This window comes from Psammomys obesus, unplaced genomic scaffold (assembly GCF_907164565.1).
Source record: "Psammomys obesus unplaced genomic scaffold, mPsaObe1.curated_primary_1811, whole genome shotgun sequence".
NCBI classification, from domain to species: domain Eukaryota; kingdom Metazoa; phylum Chordata; class Mammalia; order Rodentia; family Muridae; genus Psammomys; species Psammomys obesus.
The window spans coordinates 2,716,591-2,740,530 of record NW_026587759.1 but is presented as its reverse complement, the minus strand read 5'-3'; the positions used below and the strand labels follow the sequence as shown (position 1 = coordinate 2,740,530).

Below are 23,940 nucleotides of genomic sequence, written 5' to 3'. Positions count from 1 at the left end.
ATTCTGCCTTCCGATGTCAATATGCAATAAACCTATTAATACTCCATAAGAATGGTCCCCAAGAACTGATAAGCTATTCACCCCAATATCTGAAAGTAAATTGACACTAAGCCAGTAACAATGAAAACTGCTAGCAGATAATGCCATAAAAGTAGCAAAGCTGCCTAGAGTACAAATGCTGAAAATCCAAGCAACTTTTCAGAAAGTTACAAGAATCAAAGAAAGGCAGCAATGTAAAGCTGCATCCATGATGTATAGACAATGAGGTCAAGAATGATGTGAAAACAAAACAACACACTGTGGGGCTGCCAGGAGTGCACAACGGGGTTCAGAGCGTTGAGTAACACTTTCGTACTAGGCCCTGAGTAAGGTGTCAGTGGAAACTGAAGAGGAGGAGGAAAGCTAAAACCAACTTAAACTATGCGATCAACTAATCAATCACTGACCAAGTTCAATAAGCTTTACTAACAGTTCCAGGCAGGACCTGGCAACCAAGCTGCCACAGGTGAAGCAGGGAGGGCCTGGGATGTCCTGGCTATTCCTCTTCTCGCATTTCTTTCTTTCGGGACTGGATTCTCTGACCCCAGCAAGGAAGATCCAAATGAGGCATACAGGGCTCCTCGCACACCAGGAAACATTTGGTCACCACATCCCCATGTTGTGCATTAAGGAATTACAGCAATGTGAGATATTCTTCATGGAAACATGCCGCATATATCCAAAAGGAGGCTTCTTTACCAGGAACAATGCTAAATCAGCCATCTAGATCATAGAATCCCATAAAAGACTCTCCTCATGGCAAACATTAGTTTCTATTTACTAAAAGGTTTAATTATCAGCCTGTTTACAATGAAAAACAAAAACAAAAACAGAAAACCAGACCATCTGCCCTGTTTCTTTCGCCAGGAAGATTCTAGTAATCGGAAGAAAAACAGCCCACAAGCCAACTGCTTCAACCCTTCCTCCCCAACAGGCAACAAAATACTGTTATTCACACATGTTTTATGATAAACTATTCTTTATAAAAAAATAATAATTTCTAAAAAATAACCGAAGTTTCTACTATCTTCTCTTTAAGCTCATTGAGCACTCAAGTATACAAAGGCAGAGCCCTACACCTTAAGTGGCACGTAAGGGGCACACACTAACAGTGAGGAACGATCACCAACTCAGTAGCTACAAAGCCACAGATGGAAACAAAGCAATGACTTCATGCTCCCTGCCCATAACAGCAACAGCCTTCACATGTAATAGTGTATGATAGGCTGGGTGACTTCCCAACAGCTCAGGAATAAAGGTTGTTTTGTTTCAAACTTTAAAAAGCTTTTTAATGAATATGTTCCTGAAAAATAATGAACACCGGGAACTCTGCTTTAAAATACTGTCACATATGACTTCAGTCACCTCACTGAGGACAGCAGGTTAAAGATGTACCTTTCTATAGCATTCAGCCAAGATTTTCCAGTTAGATATTGGAGTAGGATGCTCAAATTGAAATATATAAATTAAGTCAAATTCATGTCCTTCCATTTATGTGACTTGCCAACTATAGAAAATTGTTCCTTGATTTTCTCACTTGAGGCAAGGATTTCACTAGGCAATGATCAGTCGTTATCTCTCAAAAACACTGCAATACATTCCAATTAAGTTTTTAAGAGTAACTAATGTTTCCTACACTTTTATAAATACTGTTAAGCAAATAATACATATGCAGATATGTGTATATAATATACATACATATATATATATATATATGTATATATATGTACACCACTTACTTTCATTAAAAGCATATTCAAATCCTTCCAGCGTATCAGGAAAATCGAGAGGTGGTTCGTCCTTTTTCATGAGTTCATCCAAATCGATCCTAGACAGTAAATCTAGAAAAGATGTCATATGAATTGATAAGAAATTTACTCAGGTTTACTGTTTGTAGTTAATACAAGTAAAGGCTGCATTTTTAATTGTTTAAAAGTACGCTTTTGTTCTAGTACATTAATTTTATCTGTTGTTTTAACTGACAATGCTATTAAAATTTAAGTTACAAAGTGCTATTTTTAATACAGTATTTTGATATAACACAGCATCAACATAAGTCCTTTCCAAATCATACTCCCTCAATCACAATCAGAGTCTCAAAATACCATGCTTAAATAATTAACTTTCCCCTTCAAAATAGCCATTTGTTTGTACCTCATTAATCTTAATCTACAGTTCCAAAGTTTCAGATATTGATATGACATTTCAAAGTCCCTAAATATTACATATAAATGAGCTATGGTTTGTAAGTGGAACTCATTGTAAATGCAAAAGTGATATTATTATATACTAATCCATTTTATGAGAAATGTTAAAGTGAGACATGCTGACCAGAAATGCCTGGTTGATACAAAAACAGTTTCTATTCTTCACAATACTGAATCTCACATATCAAAAAAGGTCAGCCAGGTGTGGTGGGGCACACACCAGCACTCAGGAGGCACCAAGGAGTCTGACCCCAGCCTGGTCTACATGGTGAGTTCCAGGCAAGCCAAGACTATATCAGGGAAACTTTGTCTCAAAACAAACAAAAACAACAATGAAAAAGGCCAGTAAATGGCTTTCTTAAATAAGTTTCTCTGGAAAATCTTACCTAATACATGCCTCAATGTTTATAAAGCTAAAATTGTTATAAAAGTCAATTACTTTCATTAAAAAAGTAACTAATCAAGAAAAAACAGGAAAATATACAAGCAGAATGAAGGACAGCACAAACAGATCAAACTAGTTACATACACCTAGACAATATACAGTTACAAAAATACACCTACACAATATACACAGTTACAAAAATACACCTACACAATGTACACAGTTATAAGAACATAGATAAAGAAATGGCCACAACACCGCAAATAACAAGCAATTTCACACAAAAAAAGCTATTTATGGTAGCTAGCACATAAAGACAGAGAAAAGTAAAAGGGATTAAGAAGTTAGCACATAGACGAACAATCAAACTTTAGTCTGTAGTGACCATATTGCTGTTAGAAAAGGTGCCTTCAGAGGCAAATCATGCATGTGATAAAGACAAAGAGTAAATTCTTCGGGAGAATGTACCATCTTAAATGTGCCTTCACTAAGTGAAGAAAGATGCTGAAGAAAACTAGAAAAAAAAATAACATAACTAGAAAGAGAAAGTAGTCCACAATTAAAGCTAGAGGTTTCAATACCTTTTCATACTTATAAATAAAGCAAGAACACAAAATAACATAATGGCATAAAAAACTTTAAATATCAACTTAAACTAATTTACATTTACATAACCCATAAATAGTCATTTAACATCTTTTTATGCATCAAGTATTAATTATTCATATTTATTAATTTTTAAATTAGAATATAATTATATCACTTCCTCCTTATCTTCCCTCCAACCCATTCTATATCCCTCCCTCTAACTATTTCCATGTCACCACCTTACTTTCCCTCTCTATTTTCTATTATCATTGTTACATACATAAATGCATAAATATATAAACACTACCCACTGAGCCACTCAGTATGGTTTGTGTGCACATGATGGCTGACCATTCTGTATTGGATAGCCAGCTAAGGGACTCATCTCCAGGAAATACTAACTCTCCCTCTCTCACCAGTCACTGGACACTTAGGCAACTATGTGGGGCTAGCGAGATCATAAATCTTGGACAAGAATCTAAGACCCCCACTTTACTAGACCAGCATAATTCCCACCTGCATCCTAAACTTATCTTTATGCCCACAGATATGTGTAGCTCTCACTCCTTCAAAGAGGCTTTCCTTTGCAGAAAACCATCATAGGCCATAACAAGAGATCGATAGATCCTGTGGAGCCCAGCTTCAATGGACAGACCTACAACATAGCTCCTGTACTTAAGGTGCGGGAAATATCTAAGAGGAGGACAAAATGATTCTAAGAGCCAGAGGACCAGAAAGACTGTTGTGACATTATGTTTTCTAGAAATGGAAGAAAAAATTTCACCCATGATACTTAGAGACCAAAGCATTAAAAATTAGTGGCTATTATTTTAAAATTTAAAGCATAAGCCTGAACTAAGGCCTGCCAAGTGGAGATATGTCCAGCCACCTGGGAAAAAAAAACTAGCCTAATGCAATCTTTCCCCGCCCACTAGTTATACAGTTGCTAGGAAACCAACCCATATGACCAGGCCAGAACTGTTTGTAGTCTTGGTGCCTAACGTGGACCAATCATTTCAAAAGTCAGTCTCCCTTACCCAAGCATGTAATGCCAAAGCATGTAAAGTCCCTGCTTGTGGTTTTGCCCTATAAAAGCTTTGTTCCCTTAGACCTCAGGGCTACATTCCTCTCCTATTTCCACAGGAGGTTTGCATCCCATGTTCAAACACATATACAATTTTTAAAAACCTCATATATTTACAGCAGAATCTATTCCCGGTCTTTTGGGGGTCATGAACTGAGCACAATAATACCTCAATAGTATAGCCAAAAACAAGAACAATGATACTATAAATATGCATGCTAACTCAGAAAAGGAAAATCTCATTGAATGCCCTCCCTAGACAAAGATGTAATCAATACCTCCGAAAAAAGCACAAGAAACATTCACAAAAATAGCTGATATGCTGGGCCAATAAAATAAGTCCCAGTGAATTTTAAAGGACTGAAATCATATAAATCAAGACTCTAACCACAACAAAAGTAATCTAAAATTCAATGAAGGAAATCTCTCACAAAGTGAGCAGGGCATGGTGGTGCACTCTTAATCACAATGCTCCATAAGTAGAGGCAGGAGAATCTTTGTGAGTTCACGGGCAGCCAGCCGGTTTACACAATGAGTTCCAAGCCAGCAGGGACATACACTGAGATTCTGTGCCAAAAAAATAAAAGCAATTGTTATTTATTAATTTTTTAATTTATTTTACTTAACAGGAAGAGACAAAGAAAATGGGAGAGAGAGAGGTGGACAGGAGGTAGGAAGGAATGAGAGGACACAGCAACATAGGCAAGCTTTACAGAGATCAGACAACTCTCTCTGAAGTGGTTCTCTCCTGCCACCTGTGGGATCCAGATATTCAGGCCTGTGTAAACTCTGAACTACCTCATACAGCCATACAATGAACTATCTCATCACACACCCTGCCAGCTTGACTACTAAAAACCTTGTGATGAAAATTTTAATTAACTAATTTGAAGTGGAAGACCCAACTTTAATCTAGATCTTTTGAGATGGGAAGATCCATCTTTATCCTGGGCTATACATTCTGTAGGCAGCCTACATGGAAAAAGGAAGACTTTGTTATGCTCTGAGTCTGTTGGCATTCCCGCAGAAAAAAAATGAGGTCTGCAATGCCCCAGCCTGTAGGGGTCTAGCCAAAGTCAACTCCACCAGGGACCTGTTTCAAATGCAGCCAGGAAGGATGCTGGTCCTGTAGTTGTCTCAACAAGCCACGCCCTGCCTGCAAGCAGACTGGCCTCTTAAAATCAAAATGCTCGGGACACGGCTGGGATACAGAGTTAGTAAAATGTAACTGATAAGAAAAAAATTAAATTAAAAAAAAAAATCAAAATGCTCCCCTGCAAGATTGTCCTTGGTGACTAGCCATGGAGGCTTGTCAACCAACACAAGAGACACAGATATTTCCAGCCTTCAAGCTCCGTGGCCTGGCACAGGACAAATGGCTCCTAGATTCAGTGACCTCCACCAGCCTCACCCAGGCCAGGGTAATACTAAAGGTCTTTTTTAACCTCACGCTTGGGCCCCATGGTCATGTTGCCAATTTCTGTCTTGGAAAGCTTCAGGTGCCTTCTCAGTTTTCATATACAGGAGACCAGGCCTTTTACGCCTTGCTCCAGGTCCGGACACAGTCTGCTTTGTTGTCAGACTCAAGAAACAGATGTCAGATGTAACTGTTTAGCATTCCTTTAGCTAAGGAACAATAGATGTTCACAGCAGTCTCACCTATGTCTCATGGTAAATAATTAGATACAACAGCCTAAAAATATAGAAGTTTAAGTTATGAAGCTTTTAAGAAAATGTTGTTTGAGGGCCTAACAAAGTGTTTTAAGGTTGGTAAAAGCAAACTTAAAAATTGGTTAAGCCTCCCTTACATAGTGTGTAATAAATCTAAAAGTTAAGATCAAGTGAGCTTTTGTCCCTTGTACTTCATGAAAGGTCTCTGCCTTTCCAGAGCTCACCTTAAAGAGTATTTATGCTGTTAACACAATGTCTACTGTATTTTCTACAATGTATAATTCAGTGAAGATTACAATGGTGATGCTAACATGTCTAAAGTTTTATCTCCTTTATAAAATTTTTAAAAAAGGATTCTTGTAAGCTCCAGAAAATCTACCCAAATGTACTTCTCAGCTTAACTGGGCTCCAGATAAGTACTACACCTATCTATCTCAAAAGGTGGGATTCCCCCCACCCACCCACCCCTTTCCCTAGTTTGGGGACTCCTCTTTCCTGGCTACCCAAGCACTACATCCATACATCCAGGTACCACATGTCCTCCGAAGTAAGAAGTCTTCAATAAGTTACCTGTAGGACTTTAAATGAGAATGCCCCCCCCCCCAGGTTTGCATGTTTAAATACATGGTCCTCCACTAGTGGGCCTGTTTGGGAAGGGCTGGAAAGTGTGGTCTTATTGGAACAGGCCTTTAAGAATTAAAAGGATAACACCTTCTCAGGCAGCTCTTTCTGTCTTGTGCTTAGGGATCCAGATGCAGGCTCTCACTTACTTCTCTAGTGTCATGTCTGCCTGTTGTTGCCATACACCCTACCATAATATTTATGGACTCTAATCCCATGAAACTATGAGCCTCAATTTAAAATTTTTCTTCTATAAGCTGCATTGGTCAGGATGTTTTGCCTCAGCAATAAAAACATAACCAAGTGCCAAATGGTAAGCCTTGAAATCATACATACATTATATGAACCGAACAGGTTAGATTTAGTAATACACACACACACATATATATACATACATATAGATATACACACAGATATATGCATGCAATAACAATTAGTGAAAAAAAGGTCATGAATCTAAAGAAGAGCAGGAAAAAGTATGTGGCAGAGTTTTGAAGGAAGAATTAGAAAAGAGTAATATAAATAAATTATATTCTCAAAAATTTAATTCCTTCAAAAAGAAAAGTAACTAAGATAGAAGTGTAGGTACCAAGAAGTGGTCTGTTACTTTGTCAGATCTGACTGTGATGAGTTTATTTTTGAATGAATCTGGAAGACTTTGGGACTTTGGACAAAGAAAATGGCTTAAGGGGCCATTCTAGTAGAAGCTTGGAAAACCATAATGCAAGAACAATGTAGACTATGGAAGCCCAGCTCAAGAGTTCTCAGAGGGGAACAACATTAGCAACTGGGTTAGACATCATTCTTATGATATCTTGTCTTTATCCTAAGAATCCATCTGAGGCTAAACTAAGAGGCTTTTAACTACTTTTCTTAAGAGCTGATTTTAAGACACTCTGTAGTAATTTGAAAAATGGCTCCTATAGGGTCATAGAGAGTAGCATTATTTGAAAGGATAGGATACATGGCCTTGTTGGAGTAGGTGTGGCCTTATTGAAGAAAGTATATCACTGAGCATAGACTTTGAGGTTTCAGTCCAGTGACTCTCCTTCCTGTGGCATGCAGATCCAAATGTAGAACTCTGAGTTACATCTCCAGCACCATATCTTCCTATGCATTGTCATGGTCCCCACCATGACTTAATAGACTAAACCTCTGAAATTGTAAGCCAACCCCAATTAAATGTTTTCCTTTATAAGAGTTGCTGTGGTCATTGTGTCTCTTCACAGCAATAATAACCCTAACTTTGACACAGCCTAATATCAACTCAATTGTATAATCATTAGTAATTGCTCCAATGCAGGTCTACAATGAGAAAGAGCAAGCAGGGCAAGAAGAAATACAAACCATAGTTTAAGGCATAACAGAGCACCAGGCTATGTAACTAAGAGCCAAGGCCTGTGCTGATGGAAACAAAGAAAGGCTGATGCTAAAGGGAAGGAAGGGGTACCCTCAAGGTATAACCCCACCCAGCTAACCCTGTAATTTATAAAAGGAAAAGACCTAAAGGATTCTCTGTTCCTCAAAAGCAACTACAATCAGAATGGCACGTGGTGGGAGGAAAGCGTCCTTTGGCTTGGCCAGTTTTCCAAATAAAACCAATGAGAAAAAGGCATCTACAGGAGAAGTTAAGCAATTATGGTTCAGGGAGAGGGCAAGGCATGCAGCCAAAGTTCACAACACAGACTCTGTGGCTTTAGTGTTACGAGGATACAGGAATAAAGGGTTGTGGAATCCCCTGCAGCTAAGGAAAGCTGCTGAGGCCAGGCTTGTGGCTAAGGAGTCCATGCCTATAGTCTCTGAAAGGCCATGGTACAGAGCAGTCAAAATTGAGCCTGGATGATAATGAAGATCACAGGATGTTGGAGGTACGGAAGCTGTGGGATATACGCCAGGCAGATCTTCACACAGGGTATGGAACCAGTCCAAGAGAGAGAAACATGTTGCAGTCAGCAAAGTTGGAAGGGCCTAGCCAACTAAGCCCCTTGAAATGAGACTAGAAATCACAGGATTTAAATCCATTTGCTGGGTTTTGGTCTTGTTTTGGTCCAGCATTTTCAATTATGTTCCTATTCTTTCTTTTGGAATGATAATCTATATTCTATACTATTGTATGGTAGAATTATGTAATTTGATTTTTGATTTTTATTTTACATGGGGCTATAATTAAGAGACTACCTTATATCTCAGAAGAGACTTTGGACTTTTAAAGTGTATTGAGACTGAAGGACTATATTGACTCTTACAGTTGGGCTAAGTACATTCTGCATTGTAATATGGCCACATGTCTATGTGAATCAGAAAGTTTAAATATGGTGGTGGTTTGAACAAGAATGGCCCCCACAAGCTAGCATGTTTGAATATTTGGTCTGGAATTGGTGGAACTATTTGGGAAGGCTTAAAAGATATGGCCTTGTTAGAAAAGCTGTGTCACCGAGGGGAGGGCTTTAAAGCTTCAAAACTCAACACCACTCCCAATTAATCCTCTGCCTCCTACTTCCAGATATGGCTATAAGCTCCCAAGCTTCAGCATCAGACCTGCCAGCTGCTGTGCTCCCTGTGATGATGGTCTTAGAGCCAAATTCTCTGCAACCATGACTACTAAATTAAATGTTTTCTTCTATAAGTTGTTGAGTTACAGTGTCTTCACAACAAATAGAAAAGTAAAGTCATTACCTAAACATTTGAAGAAACATGAAACAAAACTAAATTTAAATGAGAAATGTGAAACAATCGCAGAAACATTAAAAAAAGAAAGGAAAAAAAAGAAAATTCAGTTAAAACCTAAAGCTTATAAAATAAATAAATATATTATGCATAAGTATATATCATTATTAATACTATCAACCACTAACCAGAGTATCAGAAGGAGAAAAAAAAGAAAACTATTGCTTCCAGGGGACATATGTTATGAATGTTAAGCCAATAAATTCAACAACTATGGTAAAAATGAAAAATTGTCTTTATTAAACAATCCAATCTGACAAAACTAACTAAAGATATCACAAATTGTTCTATATCTACTCAATAAACACATTAAAACTTCAAAATACTCCACAAAAAAATATCCCAAAACATTTTCACTGATTATTTACACCTGACAGTTAAGAAAAGAAATTATTTTGACAAAGAACAGCAGCACTTCCTAGTCCATTTTAAGAAGTTGATATTGTCAAGTCAAAAACAGATGCCAACTTTATGAAGAGGTTATAAAATCAGCAATAAAGATTAAGAAAACAGAATCTGCAGTGTGTAAAAAGAATGACCAAACAGGGCTTATCACAGGAATACAAGGTTGGCTTAACATGAAATCATTCAGGATAATTCCTGAAGTGTGACCTTCACATTTTAAGTCAATTCCAGAATGTTTCTTATCCACTTCCAACAGGTGATTAACTGCACTGTTTCTACTCATGAAGACACAGACAGCTAAGTCAGATCACACACACACAAGGTAAGATGCTACAGTACTTAGGTTTCTGATGAGATAACAAAATACCTGAATAGCTTAAAAAAAGAAAAAAAGGTTATCTGAGATCACATTGGAATATTTCAGTTGAGAGTGTTGGCCATTGCATTGGGAGAAGGAGGCACAGTATTGTACAGAAAGAACATAAATCAGATAAAGCTGTTTTCCTCATGGTATGCAGGAACCAAAAGGAGACCCTATCTTTCTGTTTCCTTCTTAAAACACATCACAGTGACTAAAACCTTCCTCTTATCTGCCTCTTACTGATGTTTCCATTTTCTAATAATGCAAAGCTGGAGGCCAAGCCTTTGACACATGAGCTTTGGGGAACACTATAAACCCAAATTAGCAAAATCTGCTTGCCTCATATCCACAAGATGCAGCCTCACATTAGAAACAGCTGTTTGGATAACCACCTCGGGGCCCTTCCCTGAAAATGACCATTTCTTCCACTCTCAGAATTCCCTGCTTACCCACAGTTCTTGTCTAGGGTTTGGGGCCCTAGGATCTTTCCTCCTTCTTGGTCAACACATCCTCTGGTGACCTTTTTATCTGGGTCTTGGTTAGACAGCCATGTTACTGGGTCCTCATGGATTAGCCTTTCTGACATTTCTAGGAAACACAATTTCATAGCATACTTCCTGTGGCTCTTACAATCTTACTGCCCCTTCTGCAATGACCCCCAAGTAGTGGGTGCAAGAATGTACAGTAGATATATCATCGTAAGTGAGCAGACCTAAAATCACATGCACACAAATAACATTACATATTTAAGTATTTAGGAGGGAAGGAGGGAGGGAGAGAGAGAGAGAGAGAAAGAACAATTTAAAAAATAGGTCATGGAAAGAAGCCAAAACCATACAATGGAAAAAAGACAGCATCTTCAACAAATGGTGCTGGTCTAACTGGATGTCTACATGTAGAAAATGCAAATAGATCTATATTTATCACCCTGCAGGAAACTAAATAACAAGTGGATCATAGACCTTAACATAAAACCAGACACACTCAATTGGTTAGAAGAAAAAGGAGGGAAGAGCCTAGAACTCATTGGCACAGGGGACAACTTCCTGAACAGAACACCAACAACACAGGCTCTAAGATCAACAATCAATAAATGGGACCTCATGAAACTGAAAACCTTCTGTAAAGCAAAGAACACTGTCCTCAGAACAAAACGACATCCTACAGACTGGGAAAAGATCTTTAACAACCCTGTATCTGAGAGAGGGCTAATAATCCAGAATATATAAAGAACTAAAGAAGTTAAAAAGTAACAAATCAAGTAATCCAAATAAAAACTGGGGTACAGAGAATTCTTTGTAGAGGAATATAGAATCGCAGAGAAACACGTAAAGAATTGTTCAGCGTCCTTAGCCATCAGGGAAATGCAAATGAAAACGACCCTGAGATTTCACCTTACAACCATCAGAATGGCTAAGATCAAAAACTCAAGTGACAATACATGCTGGAGAGGATGTGGAGAATTGGGAACCCTTCTCCACTGCTGGTGGGAATGTAAACTTGTACAACCACTTTGGAAATCAATCTGGCACTTTCTCAGACAATTAGGCATAGTGCTTCCTCAAGATCCATCTATACCATTCCTAGGCATATATCCAAAATATGCTCAAGTACACAACAAGGACATTTGTTCAACCATGTTTGTAGCAGCTTTATTTGTAATAGCCAGAACCTGGTAACAACCCAGATGTCCCTCAATGGAGGAATGGATACAGAAATTGTGGTACATTTACACAATGGAATACTACTCAGCAATTAAAAACAAGGAAATCATGAAATCTACAGGCAAATGGTGGGAACTAGAAAAGATTATCCTGAGTGAGGTATCCCACAAGCAGAAAGACACACAGGGTATATACTCACTTATAAGTGGATACTAGACATATAATATAGGATAAACCTACAGAAATCTGTACACCTAAAGAAGCTGAGCTACAAGGAGGACCCTGGGTAAGAGGATCAATTCTCACTCTGAAAGGCAAACTGGAAGGACATTGGAAGAAGGAGAAAATAGGAAACAGGACAGGAGCCTATCACAGAGGGCCTCTGACTCTCCCTAGCAGTGTATCAAAGCAGATGCTGAGACTCATAACCAAACCTTGGGCAGAGTGCAGGGAATCTCAGGAATGAAGGGGGAGATAGAAAGCCCTAGAGAGGACAGGAGCTCTACAAGGAGAGCAACAGATCCAAAATATCTGGGCACAGGTGTCTTTTCTGAGACTGGTACTCCAACCAAGGACCATTCATGGACATAACCTAGAACCCCTGCTCAGATGTAGCCCATGGCAGCTGAGTATCCAAGTGGGTACCCTAGTAAGGGGAACAAAGACTGTCTCTGGCATGAACCCTAGCTCTTTGACCACCTCCCCCTAATGGGGGAGCAGCCTTGCCAGGCCTCAGAGGAGGACAATGCAGCCAGTTCTGATGAGACCTGATAAGCTAGAGTTAGATGGAAGGGGAGGAGGACCTCCCCTATCAGTGCACTTGGAGAGGGGCACAGGAGGAGATGAGGGAGAGAGGGTGGGAAGTGGGAGGGGGCTACAGTTAGGATACAAAGTGAATAAACTATAATTAATATGAAAAATAAAAACTTAATTAAAAAATAGGTCATGAATTTGATAGTTCACAGGAGGGGTACTTGGGAGCAGTAAGAAGGAAAAACTGGAAAAGACCGAAGTGATATAATAATATTAGAATTTAAAACAAATATAAATATATATAATAAATTTTAGTGGCAGACAAAAATTTCTTACTCGAAGCCTTCATTAATAAGGCTGGGAATAGCAGAGATAATTTTAGTAAATTATATTCAAGGCTATTACAATTAATGATAATAAATTAGCACCAAGTTCACAAATGTCCAAAAGGCATCACAACAAAATATAGGCATTCTGGGAGTTAGAATAGAGGATGAGTAAACCAAAATTGATTCTTAGAAATAAAGAGAACCAGTTTCAGAACATCTCTCCAGAAGTCAAGTAGAAATGAGCTTGACAAATACTAGAATGGTAGACAAACTGTTATCCTGTAAAATTGGCAAAAGGAAAAGGTAATCTTTTAAGTGAAGAATTCACTACAAAGCTGTCTTCACTGTCAAACCCTAAGCAATAACAACCTGTTTCATATGCAAGCCTTCCTTTAAGGATAGCAATCCCTATCCTTACCATCTTCATTATCATCATTATAGTGAATTATGCTAAGCTTGTATACACACACCACATTTTTACTGTATGTGTATGTGTCAATACGTGTGTACCCATGCATACCTGCATGGTGGACAACAGATGCTACAAGGTATGTGTGTAGGTCAGAGGCCAGCTTTCAGCTTCTCTGCCTCTACCACGTGGGACCAGGAGTTGAAGTCATGCCACAAGGCTTGACAGAAAGCTGCTTCTACATACTAAACCATGTCACTGATCCTAAGTTAAACTTTCCTTCCAGAATATTCTGCCATATCTTGAGAGTTCTCTGTCCCTTTTTATCATAGACTCTGTTGAGTTTTTTCAAACATTTATAGTTATCCAGAGTACCTTCCACAACGACCCACCTCCCACTAAAGCTCTAAGAACATCTGAGAAGAATAAACAGAAAGATGTAAGAGCTGCAAGACTGAAAGGGGTGCTGTGAAATACTATCACATGGTCATCATACTCACGAACTCACACCAGTTGTGTTGACATGTACAAGACCTACATAAGACCAACACAGCAAAACTTCCTGAATAGATGGAAATGATCCCCAGGCCCCACCCCTCACTGAGAAGCTACTGGTAGTTGACAGCAATTACAAAGAGAGAACCATTCTTTTAGGGTGTGGTTATTCGGTTTTCCGAGCTGCAATGGTTGGTTGGTTGGTCCAACACCCATTAATTGGATTTAGTGGGTTGTCAAAAATAAAACAAAGTAAAAATGAAGAGAGGCAGTTAGGAAGGAGAGTTTGAGGAAAGAGCACATAGGCATTTGAAGGGGAAATTGGGATGGTGTATATGATATTTTGTTGTATACATTATAAAATTCTCAAGGAACTTCATGTTCTCAAGTACCTTCCATTCATCAAAAATTACACTATCTTCAAACGTACATTCTTGCCATGTAAGTTTAAAATCCTACATTGAACAAGTAAGTGATCACCATATCCTGTTTATATTGCATGGCCAGTAGGGAAGCAATTAAAATAATTGCCTTCTATTTGTTGGGATACAGATGGTCCCAGGCTTCTAAGTTTGCTCTAGAATATACTTTATGATACATTTCCTTGTTTATTTCCTAATTCAGTTGGGTCTTGAACAGCATGAGCCTTTGAGGCGCTGACCTACCAGTACAATAGAAAACTTCAATACAATTCTTCTTTTAATTATTTAGAATCTGTTAATGGAAAATTGCTTTTTGTTTGCTTTCTTGAAAAATTCAAATTATATAATTTCATTACTAACTAAAAAGGAAGTTCTTTGCCAGGGGTGATGGTATAAAACCTATAATCCCAGTAGTCAACAGGCAGAGGCAGGAAGATCACTGTCAAGTTCTAGGCCATCCAGGAGTACATACTGAGTTCAAATCAACCCTGGGCAATTTAGTAGGATGAGTCTAAAAAATAAACCAATAGCCACCCTAACTGGGCCTGATGGTACACACAACCTCTAATACTAGCACTTGGAAGAGAGAGGTAGGGATGACAGGTCATTCTTCATTACTTCTCATCCTTTCATATAAGATTGAGTGTGGTATCAAGGATATCCTTAGCTATATAGCAAGTCTGACAGCCTGAGATCTATCTTAAAAAGAAAAAAGTTCTTATAAATTACCAGTGTGCCCAGATATGAACAATATTAAAATTCTAAGGATGTTGATGATAAACCAAGCTTAACACAGAGAGAGAGATTTTAAAAAGAAAGCAAAAGAAAAATTACTGCCACCAAAAGGAGGCATCTTTGAGTTAAAGTACAAAACTCCATATATAGCTAACAGACATTCTAATTAGAGTCAGTATGCAGAGAGAGCGCACCGAAGTCTTCAGCACCAACTATCCTTCACTTCCTATTGCTAGAACCTTACTTGCTTCTGTTTAATTATTTTTAAAAATCATTTATTTTTATTTAATGTGCACTGGTGTTTGTCCTGCATGTATGTCTCTGTGAGGGAGTTGAAGCCACTGGAATTGCAGTTACAGACAGTTCAAAGCTGTCATGTGGGTGCTTAGAATTGAACCTGGGTCTTTTGGAAGAGCAGCCAGTGCTCTTAACCACTGAGCTATATCTCCAGACCCCTACTCACTTCTAATTATAAGACTTGAGGACAAGTTGGGGGGATGGCTGTGCCAGGAGAACACTGAGTCTGAGGAGCAGGACAACATTTTCCATACAGCGAGCAGGAGACTGAACTCTGAGCCCTAAAACAACAGCGATCCTGTTTCCCAGGTGAGAGGAAACCCCCACGGCGTGGGAATCAGTTGGGTCCACACTTAGGTCACCCAGCCAGATCCTGGAAGAGATCCCAGGTCGCACAGGCACTAGGTCACCAGACCAGAGCCACATGCCTGCGTGTCCTGATCACCTTCCCAGGCTGAACAGTGGGCACAAAAAACACCAGAGACTGGGAGTCCCGAGAACACCCCACAGGGAAGGAAGGAAACGGGATTGGCCTTGGGCCACCCAGTCTTTCCCTAGAAAAGGTCTCGCAAACAGGTAATCTCAATTAAGACTACAACATTACATATTATTTCTATACTAACGATTTTATGTCCACATATGTCAGCAGACTATGATCACTTACTTCAAAACATCAGTGTGTTTATTCTTCATTAGACCCTTGTTACCAACCTAATCCAAACCATGACCCTCTTTCTGGCTGTGAGGAGCCTGTCTGAAAACTCAAAGCCAACAATTGCCTTTGTCATTTTGGTTATACAGGTAAGCACTAGTTCCACTATTCCTCTGAACATCACTTCCTTTTTTTTTTAACTTATCTAAAAAACTTTATTTTCTACTAAGCCTTTCTTTTTTTATTAATTACAGTTTATTTACTTTGTATCCCAGCAAAAGCCCCCTCCCTCATTCCCTACCAATCCCACACCCTCCTTCCCTCGTCTTCTCCCAGCCCCTCTCTAAGTCCACTGATAGGGGAGGTCCTCCTCCCCTTCCACCTGACCCTAGTTTATCAGGTCTCTTCAGGACTGGCTGCAATGTCCTCCTCTGGAGCCTAGGTAGGCTGCTCCTCCCTCAGCAGTGGGTAAGGTCAAAGATCCCACCAATGAGTTCATGTCAGAGACAGTCCCTGTTCTCCTTACTAGGGTAACCCACTTGGATGCTAAGCTGCCATGGGTTATGTCTGAGCAAGGGTTCTAGGTTATATCCGTGACTGGTCCTTAGTTGGAGAATCAGTCTTAGAAAAGACCCCTGTGCCCAGACAGATTTGGTCCTTGTGGCGCTCCTGTCCTCTCCAGGTCTTACTAACTCCCCCTTCTTTCATATGATTCCCCACACTCTGCCCAAGGTTTGGTTATGAGTCTTTGTATCTGCTTTGATACACTGCTAGGTAGGGTTTTTCAGAGGCCCTCTATGAACATCACTTCTAAAGGAAAGATCAAGATGATATAAATTGAGCTAGAAAACGTGCTGCCTTATTCCACAAATGCCTAAGACTGTCTTAGTAAAAAACAGGAAAGTCAAGGTAGCTGTACTCATTGCTATGACCAAAATACCTGACAAAAAACACCTCAGGAAGAATGGTGTCTTTTGTCTCACAGTTTTAGGACATTTCAGCCCATCACAGTGGGGAAGGCACAGAGGAAAGGCTCAGTCCTCAATGAGTAGGCTACTCACACAGCAAAAGAGCAGGGAGCTGAGAGAGCACACTAAAAGTGGGAATGGTTACAGCCCAGTAAGACCCCTCCTTAGTAACCTACTTCCACCAGAACATCCCTGCTTCCTAAAGGCTCCAACACCTTCAGAACTGTAGCATAGGCTGTGGGAGATATCTCAAGTTTTAAGCCTAACAATAGAAGTACAAATTATTGATGCATTTTTTGTTATCCAGTTGAAAGCATGGTAATATTTCCTCCAGAGATAAAATTATATTAAATAGCAGAACCGAAACACACAAAGTCTAGAACTCAGAATTCTCCTACAGTATCTAAGTGGTATTAATGTAGAGGCGCTTGTACAAAATATCCCCAAGTTCCAGTTAACACAATAGCAGAATACAGGAAAAGCCATGTTACGTGACACTCCACTCAGGAAAATATGGTAAAGATGCTGATCTTGATTTAAAAATCTTACAAATATTTGTTTTACCATTAAATGATGACCTTGATCAAAAAGAGGATGTAGAAGTCTTACATCTGTGAACCTGAGTCTGAGTCATTTCAGGCACTATAATGGCTACTGTGAGAATATAAATATTGGTAAATAGTCTAGGCACCAATGTTCTTACTTGACAACTGAAATGAACAAAGAAGATCTAAATAGTTCTATACTTTCACTGTACACAGTGAAACTGTCCTCAAAAAGTAATTTAAGTATGTACCTTTCAATGCAGTAGTTTTTTCTCTTTCATCTGGACCTCCCTGCTGGATTTGTGCCATGTTTATCCAAATTGGCAAAAAAAGTAAAGAGATCAAGGAAATAGACATCGATCTTCAGAAGACAGTCTAGAATGAATGAAAGCAATACATTAAGCTCTACCCAAAGCCTACCTATCTGAGAGCTTCCAAGCTCCTGCAAGAGGAACAGAAAAACTTCTACTTGATTTGCCACTCTATTCTGTGGATGCCCACACCACAAACATTTTTACTGACTGCTTCAGATGATAGCATTTATGTGTCATCTGGTTAAGTTTACAGCTTACAAGTTTCTGTTGTTGTTATAGCATAAACATCACCAAACACAGTAACTCAAATCTTTAGATAAGCATCTTCAACTGAACTTAGCTCCTTATCTGCCTATGGTGTTTGCATCTTTATATGCATGTGTATATATTTAAGACATATTTTGTCTATGTAGTCTAGGCTAGCCTGGACCTCCAGATCCCTTTTACTCAGTTATAATCATGTCATTCTTGAAATCTTGAGGTAATTTTGAAAGTATAGGAATTAAGATAGCTGTACACATATATCATTTAGAAGGTCAGAATGCTCTCCTCCTCTAACATGCAGATAGTTCCCCTACAGGGGAAAATACATAAATATATGAGGCCTAAAGTTTAATTAAAAATGTAACTTTTAATACAAATGGCCTAAAGTTTAATTAAAAATGTAACTTTAAGGAAAACTATCAGAAGTTTAAAAAAAAAAACTCTGATCACTTCACTGTATGAAAGCTATGCTCTATAAATAGCACTCCAGTAAATAATATACTATAAAATTATGATTTATTAAAATCTAATTCAACTCCACTCTGACCAAAGGCATTAAAACTATCGTTGGCCTTTCACAGGTTGCCCATGAGCAAGAATGAAAACAACTTATCTTAAAGTTTAAAAGAAAAAGCTGCAGCACATACTATGTAAATACTTTAATTCAGACCATACATAAAAAAAATACATCAAAGCCAGGCATGGTAGTGCATGGCCATAATCGCTAGCAATTACACTGAGAAAGGTGAATTACAAGTTTGAGGCTAGCCTATGCTTCAAAACAAGATTCCATCTCAAAAACTGAAAGTAAACAACAGGAAGAAAACCTACACTGATAACAATAATAAAGCAAAACTGAATATCCTATGATTCAGAAATCCAACTGAGTTGTTACTTGTATGCAAATTTCAGTTCCCATTCTTAAGTACATTTAAAGCTATCAAATATCATGCTAATGTGGACAAGCAAAGCCCATGAGGCCTCAACCCTATACAAAGCAGGCAACTAAGAAATGCTGACAGTGAAAAAAATTGTCTCCCCCAAAGAAGAACACACCAATTGGTTATCCAATACCAAATGGTCAGCCCTGAAAACATACATACAACTAACACTATATAGACTGAGCAGGTTATAGTTAGAAATATGTGTGCATATACATACATGCAATAATAATTAATAAAAAAAGAAACCACAAATTTGAAATAGAACAAGAGCAGTATCTGGGAAGGTTTGGAAAAGAGAAAGGCAAGGGAGAAATTTTGCAATTATATTCTGGTCTCAAAATTAAAATTAAAAAACCCAAAGGCATACCTACAGTCAATGTATATAGCAGAAATAATTCATGACATACCTATTTAGTAAGTGGGTAAACAATTTTAAGGCCTAATAATGAAATTAAATGTTCCAAACCTGTGACTGCGTAAATTGCCAAAACCAGTAGTGCTCACACCTCAACTCTACTACAGGTGACATAAGAAAAAGGACATCTGGTTCCTCCATAAATTTGAAGGAGCCTGTATTGTTTCGGTATTTGTACAATGGAAATGACAATCATACTTCCCTCATAATAAAATTAAATATGAACTATTTAGTACAATGCCTGCTCTATAATTAATTGTTCAACATATATTAGCTTATACTTTTTAACTGTTACAAATGAACCTATCTTCCCAAATAATAATAGCTCTGTGGCTATAAACAGGCTACTTGACATCTAAAATTTTCATTTTTCCCATCTATAAAATGTGGTTAATACCTCAAGTACTACTTGCTGAAAATTAAGCATTATAGATGTTTATAGCCAATTATTGTTCTAACTAACAGTATCAGTGTAATCAATGTAATGAAATCTCTTAAAAGAATAACTATAATAAAGATAACAGTTTACAGTTTACATCTGAAGTGTCCCCTAAAGATAATACATTAATACTAAAGGTCCAGCTGCACTACTGGGCACTACTGGCATGTGGAAGAGCCTTGAAGAGGGAGCAGCAGAAGGAAGTTAGATCACTGGGGGTGTGAACTTCAAAGAGCTATTAGGAGCCTGGACTCATCTCTGTCTTTGCTTCTAGGCCATCATAAAGTGAGTAACCTTGTACTCTCCATCATAATGCTCCCTCAGTCTTACCACGAGTCCAAAACCAATGGAAACAATTGAACCTAGACTAAATCCCCCAAAATAAATTATATCATCTCAGGCATTTGGCCCCAATGACTGGAAGCTAGTTAACAAAACCAAACAATTTTCACTTAGTATGAAAATAGCTGTTGTTTTCCTATAATGGGTAACTCAAAATTATATAAATTCAATATAAATTACATGTGTAAATATTCCTCGACAAAAAAATCCTACCCTACAGACAAGGTAACATTCTGTAAAGATGAATACAGCAGAAATGGTCATTGTCTCTATAGGGCTTACTTATTAGGTGAAATCAAACTGAAAGCGATCATAACAGAATATTGTAGATCTAGACTGACAGCTACTATTATATCAAAGTGATATTTGTAAGGGATATTTTCACATTCAAGAATTAATCAGATCAGACAAATCCCCTAGTCTATGTGCATGCGTCACCAGCAACCCCTCATTAAACACAATTCTACAGCAGAAATTAAAGAGAAATGCTTTTAATGCGAGGTCCTAAAGGGTGCCCTTTCCTAACACCTCTACAACTATATTGACTATCTAAAGAGAGCTACTTGCAGCCTGCACACGATCCATCCCTCTGGCAATCCAGACTTTCTTCTAACTATAAACCACTGCCTTAATTAGGGTTTCTATTGCTGTGATGAAACACCATGACCAAAAGCAAGTTGGGGAGGAAAGGGTTTATTTGGCTTAGGAATCCACATCACTGTTCAACATCAAAGAAAGTCAGGGCAGGAATCTAGAGGCAGGAGTTATTTTAGGGGTCATGGAAGGGTGCTGCTTACTGGTTTGCTCCTCATGGCTTACCCGGTCTGCTTTCTTATAGAACCCAGGACCAGCAGCCCAGGAGTGGCCTCACCCACAACGGGCTGGGAGCTCTGTGGTGGTTTCACTGAGAATGGCCCCATAGGCTCCAATATTTGAATACCTGGTGCTCACCTAGTGAAACTGCTGGCCTAGGGTTAGGAGGCGTGGGCTTGTTGGAGAAGGTGTATCACTAGCGGCAGACTTTGAGGTTTCAAGGCAGGATGTAAAGCTCTCAGCTACTGCTGGGTACTGTGCCTATCTGATTCCTGCACAATGATCATGCACAACCCCCCCCCCAAAATGTAGGCAAGCCCCCAATTAAATTCCTTCTTCAGGAGTTGCCTTTGTTATAGCTCCAATAGAACAATAACTAAGGCGCACTCCCACATCAATCACTAATTAAGAAAGATCTGGAGAGGACAGGAACTCCACAAGGAGAGCAACAGAACCAGAAATTTGAACACAGGGGTCTTCCCAGAGACTCATACTCCAACCAAGTACCAAGCATGGAGATAACCTAGAACCCCTGCACAGATGTAGCCCATGGCAGTTCACTGTCCAAATGGGTTCCATAGTAATGGGAAGAGGGACTGCCTCTGACATGAACTGATTGGCCTGCTCTTTGATCACCTCCCCCTGAGGGGGGGGGGCAGCCTTACCAGACCACAGAAGATGGCAATGCAGCCATCCCTGATGTGATCTGATAGACTAAGATCAGAAGGAAGGAGAGGAGGACCTCCCCTATCAGTGGACTTGGGGAGGGGCATATGTGAAGAAGTGGGAGGGAGGGTAAGATCGGGAGGAGACGAGGGAGGGGCTTATGGGCGGATACAAAGTGAATAAAGTGTAATTAATAAAAAAATAAATAAATAAAAGTTTAAAAAAAAAGAAAATGCCTTACAGGCTTGCTTCCAGCAAGACCTTATGAAGACATTTCTTGATTGGGTTCCCTCCTCTTAGATGACTCTAGCTTGTGTCAAGCTGACATCAAATTATCCAGCACAACCACTAAGTGATTTTTCATTAGCCCCAAATTATCTGATTCCTAAACAGAACAACGTATATAATTATTTCACCATATCTGTATTAATAATGAATATGCTTTGATGTGAATATCACATATATTTATTTATGTATCTATGTGCCTGAGTAGGTGCTTCATGTACATTCAGAAGCCTGGGGATATAGAAGATGCATGGGTCCCCTGAAACTGGAGTTCCAGGTCCTCTGAAAGAGTAGCAAGTGCTCGTAACACCAAGCCACCTGTCCAGACTGTAAGTTCACATTTTAAAGATTCACTTTTATGATTCTCATGATTAAACGGCAATCAACAATCATTATTCCTTATTTTATATGAAACAACCTAAAAATTCACAGAGCACTTTACTGTGATGATGACATATAAACTAGAGGATTATTAACTTTCACATGTGAACCTAACCCTCACAGTAGCAGCCAAATCAAGTAAGCAAGAATTAAAGTAATCTATCTGTTGGTCTTGTGTCCTGTTTCAGACTTTACCTTCTTGAGTTATTTTCCATGGCTGTCGCACAGCTGGTGAAGCGAAATCAGGCACATTATAAATTCCCAATTTAGTTTTCCTAATAAAAATTCAGTTGTAATCTGTATGGCCACGGAAAATGCAGCCAGCAAGGCGCTTTGTGCATTTGACATATATCAATATGAGCTCTTGACGCACTTTATTTGGTATTATTTGATGGAGGTTAGGTCATATGGAATAGAGTGCTAGAAGGTTCTCACCGATGTGAACTGGGACACAGTTGACATGTTGTGTACTTCGTGATAATCACTGCTTTTAAATGTGGTTTCCTAAAAAATGATTACAGTACAAAGTAGATTCAAAACATCTCAGTTTGCAGTTTCATTCTGTGAACTACACAAAGCAATTATCATATCTTTTTCCTTTCTATGATTCCAAAAGAAAATCCGCTGCATAGAATAAAGCTACAAACAACTTGTCATGTGTAATCTCTATCCAGTCAGCATTTCAAAACACAAAAGAGTAGAATATTTATTTGCCCCGTTTGCTTGAAATATGGTGTGAGCACATATAAAATGTGCAGAAATATACTGAAAGACCTATTTTTTCATGCTTGTTTGGTCTTAATCAGGTATAAAATACAAACTAGATATAGATGATATTACCCTCACATCCTGAATACATGGATGAACATACAACATATGGCCAAGAACAAGTAAAATTGAGTTAGTGCTCCCAGAACCCTGGGGCTGGCCTGAACTGAGTGTAGCCACAAAGAATCTATACTCAATAAGCGAGGCTCTGCAAATCAAGTACAAAACAGCTGACTTGTAAATGAGAGTTGACTAAGTCAGTTCACTAAGTACTGGCAATGTATGAAGACCTAAAGACCTAAAATAATTACAATTAAAACAGTAATGAGGCACCTAGGAAAGGATGGCTCAAACTAACGCAAGTCAGCAGCTGATTCCAAAATTATATGTATATTTGGTGGGGAGGGCGTGACATGAGCATGGATGGCATTTATATGGGCACTGATGGACAGGCTGAACAACGATGGCATCAGGCTGGAACAGACACAGGAGACACGGGGTGATACTGGCCCTTGCTACACAAAAAAATGGCAGTTTCTACAAGAACGCAATTATGACCAGATAAAAGTTTAGGTCTAAATACAAACATCTAATTCAAAGTCATCTAAAATAAATTTTCACTTTCCTTATCTGATACAATAAATTCAGATGAGAAATCTAAGCTTTGAATTTCTGTTCCACCTTCTATTAGATAAGTGAATGACCATGAAATAATAGAATCATTTTACAAGCTACAAATCCCTTCAGAAACACAGATAATCCACATAAAATCAGAAACAAAGCTCAGTGGGGTGGCACGTGTGCACAGTCCTAAGACATGGAAAACTGACAAAGGAGGATCATTAATTCAAGGCCAACCTGGGATACATATTAAGACTATATTTGAGAAAAAAAAGAAAGAAAGAAAGAAAGAAAGAAAGAAAGAAAGAAAGAAAGAAAGAAAGAAAGAAAG

The 23,940-nt window shown here is 38.7% G+C and overlaps 1 protein-coding gene across 3 annotated transcripts in view; it reads right to left on the bottom strand.

The window, feature by feature from the left end:
• Nucleotides 1-23,940, bottom strand: part of Fam172a (family with sequence similarity 172 member A) — a 440,570-nt gene that overhangs the window by 391,149 nt on the left and 25,481 nt on the right. For 2 of the 3 annotated variants that reach the window (XM_055604043.1, XM_055604046.1), the window contains exons 2-3: nt 17,609-17,732; nt 1,779-1,880 (exon numbers count right to left, since the gene is read on the bottom strand). In XM_055604043.1, coding sequence (XP_055460018.1) covers nt 1,779-1,880; nt 17,609-17,714 — 208 coding nt within the window. In that variant the 5' untranslated portion in view covers nt 17,715-17,732. The remainder of the gene's footprint in view (nt 1-1,778; nt 1,881-17,608; nt 17,733-23,940) is intronic. The other variant, XM_055604045.1, reaches the window with a different exon arrangement.